The sequence below is a fragment of the Sceloporus undulatus genome, chromosome 5, assembly GCF_019175285.1.
Source record: "Sceloporus undulatus isolate JIND9_A2432 ecotype Alabama chromosome 5, SceUnd_v1.1, whole genome shotgun sequence".
Lineage (NCBI taxonomy): Eukaryota > Metazoa > Chordata > Lepidosauria > Squamata > Phrynosomatidae > Sceloporus > Sceloporus undulatus.
This window is the reverse complement of record NC_056526.1, coordinates 122,522,085-122,532,580: the sequence shown is the minus strand read 5'-3', so window position 1 is coordinate 122,532,580 and position 10,496 is coordinate 122,522,085. Positions and strand designations below refer to the sequence as shown.

General features: G+C 41.3%; 1 protein-coding gene across 1 annotated transcript in view; it reads right to left on the bottom strand.

The window, feature by feature from the left end:
* Positions 1-4,452, bottom strand: part of SRD5A3 (steroid 5 alpha-reductase 3) — a 6,841-nt gene extending 2,389 nt beyond the window's left edge. The window contains exons 1-4 of the mRNA XM_042470465.1: positions 4,245-4,452; positions 2,746-2,918; positions 1,719-1,913; positions 1,113-1,235 (exon numbers count right to left, since the gene is read on the bottom strand). Coding sequence (XP_042326399.1) covers positions 1,113-1,235; positions 1,719-1,913; positions 2,746-2,918; positions 4,245-4,444 — 691 coding nt within the window. The 5' untranslated portion in view covers positions 4,445-4,452. The remainder of the gene's footprint in view (positions 1-1,112; positions 1,236-1,718; positions 1,914-2,745; positions 2,919-4,244) is intronic.
* Between the last annotated feature and the right edge of the window lie 6,044 nt (positions 4,453-10,496).

Genomic DNA, 10,496 nt, shown 5'->3' with positions numbered 1-10,496 from the left:
ATAGATCCTCAGTACTGATGCTTTTTCAGTTCCCTGTTTATGAATTCATAAATTATATTCTGTTGATCCATAAGGTCCACCTCTTGTATCAGCATGATCAATTGTGTTCCTCACTTTCTGCAGCAATGGACTTAGGGGCTGCCCTGCATCATTGCCACGGTGACTGCACAGCACGGGCAACAATGTGCTCCAAAAAGGAGCTGCGAAATGTGGTTCCTTTCCACGCTGCTGCCAAGGTGCCACTAGTGGTCTGGAGCGGCGCGGTGACATCTCTTGTGCACTGTGCCATTTAAAGGCGGCACATGAGGCATGTTATTGGGGCAAACGCCCAAAATAACACTAGGAGAGTGCAGAGCATGCGGACGTTCTGCTCTCCCTAACCCTAATTTCGGCCCCAGGCCACTGTAAAGCAGCGGTCTGTACCAGCCTTAGTTGCATCAAGAGCAACAGAACATAAGTCTGCCTGTCTGCCTCAAACCATATAAAGCAATAAAGATGGTGTGAATATGGAAAAATCATGTTTGGAAATCCACCTCCCATGTAGATTGCGAATTCACAACTCCATCTAAAAGTTGCTCCCAAGAGTCTATTTAACAGATCCATTAACCCATACATAATAGTAGGAGAGTTATGTCATTAAATGCGGATCTGTTCCAATCATTTCCAAAGTGGGATGTGGGTTATAACTTAGAGATCAAATGGAGGATGACAGGCAAAAAGTGCTGAACATTTCCAGTACCTGAAACTTCCCACCCTAAGGTCTGTCACTTACATCTACTGCCTACACTTACCTAAGAGCTCAAGTTGGGGGGGGGGGGGGGGGAAGAATATTGGGAGACAGAGAGGAGTGGGTAGAAAAGAGGGTGCAGCTCCTCTCAACTACACATTCCACTTAGCTCTTTGAACGGAACCCCTCTCCCTACTTACACATGATTGGGATATATCTTCATTTAAAGAGACAGCAATCTGCTATTGTTTCATCATATGTACACTCTGGGTTTAAATATTTCCAGTGATTCATCAGAAAGACAGTTGATATGGCTAGTGCTGTAATATTTTTTTACATGAAAGGATAAAAAAGTGTACAAGACAAAAGCAGAAAAATATCTTACCTGATTTATTTTTTCTAAGATTAGCTAGAATCACATGGCATCTATGTTGATGAAAAGAGGCCCAAATGAACATCAAGAGTCCTACAGCATGATACCAATGGACTGCTAGTTGTGGATCTTTGCCTGCATTAGGTAGAAATAGGAAATACTTCAGGGTGGAATTCAATAAGCCTCATTATCTAAGCAACATAGTTAAGAGAAAGTACAGAGACAATGCAGAAACATTATATGCCTTGGTAAGAAGGAATGTCTTAGCCTGGACTTAAGATTTGCTAGGTAGGCTCTAGGCATACCTCTTACAATGCAGGCTAGGTTTCCAATCACTGAAATTCCTCTCCCTTATAGTTATATAAGACCAGAACATTATGACCCAATGTGCAGCTAGAATACTGAACTGGGAAGTGAGTTATCAAGTTTCTAGTACCCTCTGGACCATGAATCTCATCAGTTAGTCTTGGGCAGTCACTTTCTCTCAGTCTGACCTACTGTACAGGACACAGTGGAGAGGAAGAGCTTGTTGGTGGAAAGGTGGGATATAAATGTACCCAATAAATAACTAAATACAGTTACACCTCAGTTAACAAGAATGTTAAAGACAGAACATACCTTCCCGGACATTGGCTGGCACTTGACATAAAACTGTTAAGCCCACCAGAACATAGTAACAGAGTCCAAAGCAGTACTGTACGATATGAATGACACCTCCAGAGAATACGCTGATATGAAGACACTCGCGTAATCGCCTACAGCTATTTAACCAGACAAAAAGGCATACCAGGAAAGCAGACAGGGATTCACCACCTAGAAATCCAACATAGGTCACTGTGTAAACAATCCATCTCTTCACCAGCATTACTGAATTTAGTCACAGAAAAAGTTTCATTAGAAAGCAGGTAAAAAGAAGTAATATTTCTAACTGAGCAATGAATTAGCATGCAGAATTCTATGTAGCTTTAAATACTAGTGGAGAAAATTAGGCATGTTAGAAGTTGTTCCTTTACTACATGTACATTCTGTATGAAAGATCTTGGCCACTTCAGAACAGTGAATTTCTGTAAAATAAATAGTTTCTTCCCATCTATGTGACTTCACTCTGCTGTGAGATTATTGTTAAACTAATTTACATGTTCATAAAGAGCTCTTTTGGGATAGTAGCAAGAGAGAATAGTAGTATTAGTAACAGTAATATTAGGATATAAGTGGTGGAACACATCATAATAAGGATAGGATTTCTACAGTCCTCCAGATGTTGAACTGCAGCTCCCAGCAGCCCTAGCTAAACAAAGACAGACAAAGTCTGTTGCCACATTGCAGAACTAATGCAGTTTGACACCCCTTTATTTGTCAGGGCTCCATCCCATGGAATCCTGAGATTTGTAGTTCGTTGTGGTACCAGAGCTCTCTGACAGAGAAGGTTAAATATCTCACAAAGCTACAAATTCCAGATTTCCACAGCATTGAGCCATGGCAGTCAAACTCCATTGATTCTACGGTGTAGATACAGCCAAAGATAGGAACAGCTGCGTTCAACAACATCTGGATGGCCACAGGTGTCCCATCCCTGGTTTATGTCGAACATCCTTCTTGAAAAGAAAAACCTGGAGGATTTTACGCTACAAACAAAAGTTCATACCATTCGCAGAAGCAAGCATGCCTCCATCTTGGTAATGTAATACTCCATCAAGAATGCTGAGCAGTTCCTGAAGCCAAATGGGGAAGGGCCACGATGCTAGCAGGCTTTGCAGAAGCAACAGGAGCAGGAAACCATTCCAGATTACAGATATAACATAGAAGTGATAGAACCATCTGAAGAAAAAATCATCATTTTCATGATTAATTTACTCTAATAACCTATAAAGATCTACCAAATCCCACATATCCTCATAATCGGCTATCTTTCCTACAGCTAGCACAGCACCAACAAAATCAGATCGGTTAGACCATTACAGTGTGGAGTACATCTGTTCATGTTATGCCTTGCTCTATTATATTCCAGGCCATTCTCTTCGCTTCCATGCCCCAAAACCAGCTAGTCTGTCACAGCCATGGAACATACTCAGACCGAAATGACTTGTTTCTGATTCTTCTGCAAACCTCAGGATTCCCCATGCTTGCCGATACATCCAAACCTGTGCATGGCTGGAACTACATTGTGTCCAATCCTGGGCACCACAGTTCAAAAAGGATGTGGACAAGCTGCAGCCTGTCCAGAGAAAGGTGGCCAAAATGGTGAAAAGGTTTGGAAACCACGTGCTATGAGGAGTAGCTTACAGAGCTGAGTATGTTTAGAGAAGGTTAAGGGGTGGCATGACAGCCCTGTTTAAGTATTTAAAGAGGTGTCACATTGAGAATGGAGCAAGCATTTTTCCTGCTGCTCTAGAGAATAAGATGCAGAGCAATGGATTCAAGCTACAGGAAAAAAGATTCCACCTCACCATTAGGAAGAACGTCCTGACAGTAAGAGCTGTTCAACAGTGTAATATATTGCCTTAGAGTGTGGTGGAGTCTCCTACTTTGGAGGTCTTTAAACAGAGGCTGGATGGCCATCTGTTTGGGGTGCTTTGATTGTGAATTCCTGCATGGCAGAGGTTGGACTGGATGGCGCTTGGGGTCTCTTCCAACTCTATGATTCTGTATAAGTGCTTTGAAGAATGTGTTCACTCCATATAGACTAAGGAAAATAGAGGGAAAGAAAGTAATTGCTTTGCTCGGTGAGAAGTTAACTTCCACTGGAAATGGGAATTCCCAGGATTCCCTAGCACTGAGCCTGGGCAGTTAAAGCGGTCTCAAAATGGATTATTTCTGCAGTGTGTTTTGCACCTTGGGCTGCATCCACACCGGAGAGATAACCCGGTTTGGCACCGCTTTAAGTCTTTGTCTGGCTCAAGGCTATGGAATTCTGGGAGTTGGAGCTTGTTGTGGGGCCCAACAAACTCCAACTCCCAGCAAAGACTTAAAGCGGTGCCAAACCAGGTTATCTCTCCAGTGCGGATGCAGCCCTTAGCTTTTTCTAGAGCTCTGGTGCCACAAGTAACTCCCTTTCCCATGATTCTGGAGCCATGGAGGTTAAAGCGGTATCAAACCGCATCGCTTCTGCAGTGTGGATGCACCCTTTAAAGGGGGAAGAGTCACCTCTTGGGGACGTCGAAGGTCTGGAGCCGGGCAGGGCGAAGCCCACAGCCGCTCTTGGTCTTCCCATATCGGAGGAGATCCTGGAAGACACCCGCCAGGCTTAGAGAAGAGGCTCCAGGCGGAGGAGGCTCCAGCAAACGGAGGGCCAGCAGAGCAGAGAGAAAACTCCCGGCCAGCCCGAACCAGAGCAGAGCCAGCATTGCGAGTTCCAAAGAGTGGAACGCCTTGCTTTCAAGCAGCCAATGGGAGTGCGGGATAGAGACCGGGGGAGGGGCTTCGCCTCAGAATTATCCAATCAAACGCGGCAAGGGAATTGCCTTCCACTGCTACCTCTACATAGCTCTATCTCTATTACCTGGGCGGGGCTGACTATGCGTTCTCCCTTTCTTATTGGCTCTTCTCCGTGTCACTCAACAAGTAAACGGAAGTCCTGGGATTAAAGAGATACGTCAAACATATAGAGTATGACAATACAAACAAACCGCAAGAGAACTGTACAAACCTATATAGGGAGAGCTTCACAAAGTTTAAAACACAACACACGAATATAAAGTGCATCCACACAGCAGAAATAATCCAGGTTGACGCCATTTTAACTGCCATTGGCTCAGTGCTATGGAATTGCCACCACAAACTACAATTCCCAGAATCCCTCCATTTCTACAATTCCCATATGTGTCCTTCATTGATGCTAAAATGCTATTAAAATGAGATTAACACAAGAGCCATTATCCTGTGAATAACCAGGGAATAACCAGGCAATAAGCAGCAAAAAGTAATTCACAGGAAAATCCTATGAATGATTTACTGCTGCGTCTTGCCTGGTTATTCATGGGTTAATGGCACTTTGATCACGTTTCACCTCGACGTCGTGTGAAAACCATTAGCGCATTTGCACGATAATAATGGGTTATTCATGGGATAATATCACTTTGAACACGACGTCATGTGAAAACCATTACCACAATTGCAGGATCATACTTCCAATTTCTCCCCATTTGACAAAGCTACAAGTTCCAGAATTCCATAGCATTTAGCAGTTAAAGTGGTATCAAAGTACATTAATTCTGCAGTGTAGGTGCAGCCATGGTCCATCTAATACTTGGGAGTGCGCCTTTTCTATTTGAACACGGCAAGAAAGATTTGGGACAAATGTTTAAATTCTCTGGGTCTTAAAACTGCCACCAAGTTATGGAATCTGAAATGCTAAGCAAGAACAAGGGAAACAGGCTGAGTCTTTCTCACTGTTCTTAGCGTTATGTTCTCAATTGATAAACAAGAATGTTATATCAGTAGTAGCAAAAATCAGTGTTCGCTGGAGGAAAGGAAAGGTTAAATTCCCCTGAACGTCTCTACTTTTGGTTAAATTACAAGCCCCTTTTCTCATTCTTGATCCAATATGATATTTATAGAAGAAACAGACATACATTTAATCAGCTCTAGCGTGCATCAAGCTCTAAGGGAAGGATCTTCCTCAATCCTGATTTACATATACAATCCATATTTAAAATACGCAATTTTAGAACTATTTCTTGATTCATTTCATATGAATGAAAAAGCAAATCGAATTATAAATTAGAACAGGCAGGATTTGGGCATTTGACAGGTAGAAACCTACGTTTGAAGTTGTATTTTGTGTGGGTGTAAGTGTGTTTGCAACATCCAGTTTTCTACTCCTCCAGAAACTGCTGGCATATGGCTGAAAAATAAGAAAATGTGTAAATTAAATTTGCTGGAACTTAAATGGTACAGTCATGCCTCAGTTAACAAAACCACTGAAAAAGAAGCTCCTTTTTACAAAGTCTTTTTTATGGCAGCCCAGTCTTCCAGCTTTTCTTGTCTTCTGTCCAGCTGGAAGGGTTTTGTTTTGTTTTTTGCTGCATTGGGAAGATGGTGAAAGAGGTCTGGAGAAAGACAGACTTGTATGCAGTAAATAATGCATAAAGCATGGCCTAGGAAAGAATGGGATTCTACGCTAGGCAATCCATCTGTAGCTGTGTGCGTTTACTTACAACAGGCAAGGTAAAACGTTGCCTCTAGAATCACTTACTGGCCATGTGTGCAGAGTAAAATTGAAAGAAAAGGACAAAGCAGATTAACCTGCCTCACCAGAAAACATGCAGAGGTAGCTGTGTTGGCCATTTAGTAAATCCAAATAAAAATCCACCAAACAGTGATACCGTTATTGGTCAACCGAAATGCACAGTATACTTGTTGCAAGCTTTCGAAGCTCCACTGGCTTCTTCATGAGGCAAGATGCGAGGAAGAGGGATCAGCCCGCTAAATATACCCTCCCCATGACATCTTAACTAAGGACAGAAACAACAAAATGCAGGCATCTTACTAACATCTCTAATTTTTCTCCTGTTCGGTATGTAACATCTTGCCTGATGAAGAAGCCAGTGGCGCTTCGAAAGGCTGTCTCACCAGTTACCTTGGCGTGTTAAAAAAGCATAGATCTGTCTCTAAAAGGTTTAGAATATTTTTGTTTCCTTATGCAAGGCTTCCCTGACTTGGCTGTTTCATTTCTCATATGAATAATGTTTTGAATAAAAAGTTCAGTCAAATACGTTGAACTGTTCTCACTTTTGCGGTTCAGTGACCTATCCCTATTCTTTCGGTGTTATTTTAAGAAAACCCAATGAACTTCTTGGGATCACCACAAGTCTACAACCAGCTTGAAAGCATATACCTGTTAAGAAATAAAGTTTCATTAACTGAGGCATACCTGTATTTGTAACTGAATATAATATACATGGCACCTCGCCGCTAGGTGGTACCAAAACCATGTTTGTGAGTTTTAAAAGAAAAGAAGGCTCCTGTAACCTGACTTTGTGAAAGGATTTCATTGTATCTGAAGGGTGTAGTCCATTGTGTCAGTCTTTGGATAATTTGGGCTTGCAGCTTCTGCCCAGTTTGTTCAGTGATAAACACTACAAAAATGCACTATTTTTGTTTTAAATCTTTGTTTAAAATGTTCTAGCGACACATTCTAGCTGAAGTCTGAAGAGTTAATTTTTTGGGCACAATCACTCCCAAATATTCCTTCTAATACTTATAATATTCTGCATACAGTTGGCCCTCCATATATCCACAGATTTAACCATCCACAGCTTGGAAATATTCAAACAAATATAAATTCCAAAAAGCAAACCTTGACTTTGCCATTTTGTATAAGGGACATCATTTTACTGTGCCGAATGGGACTTGAGCATTCACAGACTTTAGCATCCAAAGATTTTGGTATCCATGGGGGAGGTAGGGGGTCTGGAACCAAACCCGGTGGATACAAAGGGCCACTGTACATTCATATATTGTTTGACATATGTAAGACTGAGGCTTGCGTTGTGGAACAGTTTTGAAGACTGGAAGCCTAAATGCCCTGAAGATGACAGATCCATTCTAATTTTGGAAGCTAAGTAGGGTTAGGCCTAGTATTTGGATGTGGGATCACATGGAATACCAGGTGTTGTAAGCTACATTCAGAGGAAGGCAATGGTATACCTCAGAGTACTCCATGCCTAAGAAAACCCAATCAAGTTCTTGGGGTCGCCAAAAGTCTACAGCCAAACTGAAGGCATATACATTACAAATACATGAAAATATTATGACTTTCAAATAAATAAATACATACATTTAAAGCTGGGATTGTATGTTAGTGGAGTGGTAGTTCCTTGTAAATTAATAACTAGTTTGAGCTTTCTATAAATATGGATAAGGAGGGGTCAAGAGTATTTGGGGAAGTTATCAGTGGCCTTGGTTTTCCATTTTTCATAAGGGACACCATTTTGCTATGTCATTATATTTAATGGGACTTAAGCATCCACAGATTTTGTTATCAACGGGGGATCCTGGAACCAAACCCCAGTGTATAACAAGGTTCCACTGTATATTATTTTCTCAGCAACATTTTGCAGCTTGAAGTTTATCAGTGGGATCCTATTTTCTTAGTGGGACCTTTAACCAGGTCTCTTAACAATGGCAATATCTGTTCTACACATGGGATAAAAGGGAAGGGCAAGGTAACTTACTAAGAAATCAGCCTTCAAGTTAAAAACAACAACAGTGTTCAGGGGCACCTTAGTGACTAACAGGTTTTATTGTTTGTGGACTCCAGCCTACTTCATCAGGCATCAGATGAATTGCAGTGGACTCCACAAAAGCTTATGTCAACTAATCCCTAAGGTATTTTGTTGGTTTTGGACCAACTAACATGGCATGGTTGTCCCTCTATGAAATTGCTCCAGGTTGATAACTATTTCCAAAGGTGGGTTTTTTTTTTCTTCAGAAAAAGAAAGAAGGAGAAATCATTTTTCCTTTTTTAAGCAACTTGGACTAGGTAGTTACAAATTAGTTCCTTAGAATTAGCATCTTTTTTTTCCTATAATAAAAATGCAACTGCATTACAATATGACTATGACTTAACAAACAATCACTTCACAACTTTTGAATTGTAGCCACAACTTTTTAGCTATGGTTACAGGGGCATGGCCTTACTAACAGTGGAGGAACATTACATCACGGTTCAAGGGCTGGTTTATACTGTTCCTTAAAATAATTCATATTCTGTTGAGGGAGTTCAAATGGAAGAAGGAAGTGTGTTTTTTATAGTTTTTTGTGGGTTTTTCGGGCTATGTGGCCATGTTCTAGAAGAGTTTCTTCCTGACGTTTTGCCAGAAGGAAGTGTATTTTGTCACGCAGGCCATTAGACTGTAGCAGTCATGCCATTTTAAAAGGAATTATTCAGTTACTTTTGACAAATGAGAAAACAAAGCATTATTTTAAAGAAAAAACTACAGTGGTACCTCGGGATACGAAATACCCAGGTTACGAAATTTTCGGGATACGAAAAAATCCCATAGGGAATCATTGTTCCGGGTTACGAATGTTTTTTCGGGTTACGAAAAAACTTTTGGTGCTTTTTTTGGCTTTTTCGCACGGAATCGCGGCTTTTCCCCATTAGCGCCTATGGCAATTCGGCTTACGAAGGCTTTTCGGGTTACGAAAGCGGCCGCGTTACGAATTAATTTCGTAACCCGAGGCACCACTGTACAACTATAATAGTATCTAATTATTTTTGAGAGCCTCAGAAAAACCATAATGATTAACTACTGTTTAAAAAAGTCTTCCTGAATTCTGCCCTTTGCTGCCCTTAAGCAGCATTTTCCAGAGATGTGAATATAAAACATCGTCCATTTCACTTCTGCCACCAAAAACTGAGGGAGAGGCTAGTAGTCTGTCGAAGATTTATGATGTGCTTTCCTAGCATCTTTTTCCTTGGTTAAAAGAAGCTGTAGCATGTCTCCCTTTGAACCAAAGCTACAGGTGGCAGGAATGGCCCTATTAATCATGAATTGGTTATTTATATTTGAAAATATGTGATTGGTTTTTAAGACTGTGTGCAGCAAAAAAGGGGAGGAATAGTCATGAAAGTTTAGCTCCAATCAACGTATACCTGTAAAAAATTATAAAAATCTCCAAATCCCACATATTTTGCTTTCATGTTAACTTGTGATACTTGTGAGACATGGGGGAGCAGGGCACCTGGTGATGGGTGTATTTCAATGCCTTTTCCACAATGTGTGCATCTATTTCTGCATGTTCCTAAGAAGGTACATCTCCTTTCATTGACTAGCTTGTACCTGGTTTTTCCACTGCACACATTGTTCCTATATTACAAAGTGCTTTTGTATGCATTTTTATTCCTCCCCAAATATTTCACAATCACAAAAATCACCCTGTGTTTCTTCTTGCAACAGATCCCAGGAGGAGTGAAAAGGTTACTTGCATAGAGACTCAAGTTCTTTTCTGTTCCTAGATCCTGCAGATATGATGAGCAGAAGATGGCTATCACCATCACTTCACACCATCAGCCATGACAGCTGTCTGGCCAGTATAGATGGGCAGACTGTTTAGCTCAGTGGTCCAATGGCCTTTCTTCTGATCTTAGGCCTTTAGACATATGGGTGGAGTAAACATGACTCCACAGCCTAAGTTTGCAAGACCTGAGCGGGACTGTTAATGATAGGGTGACTTAGAGGTCCCTCATTCATAGGGTCACCTTAAGTCCAAGTTGACTTGATGGCAGTTAAAAACAAATACGATTCCATCATCTCTAGCTTCATGCTCCCCTGAACTTTTGTTCTTCCACTGCGTTGTCTGATCTGGAGATAGTAGGTTTGTACTCTTAAAGTAGTACTGTACTTCCCTTTCTGGCACACGCTTAATATTTTCAACCTCTGTCTGCCAAGG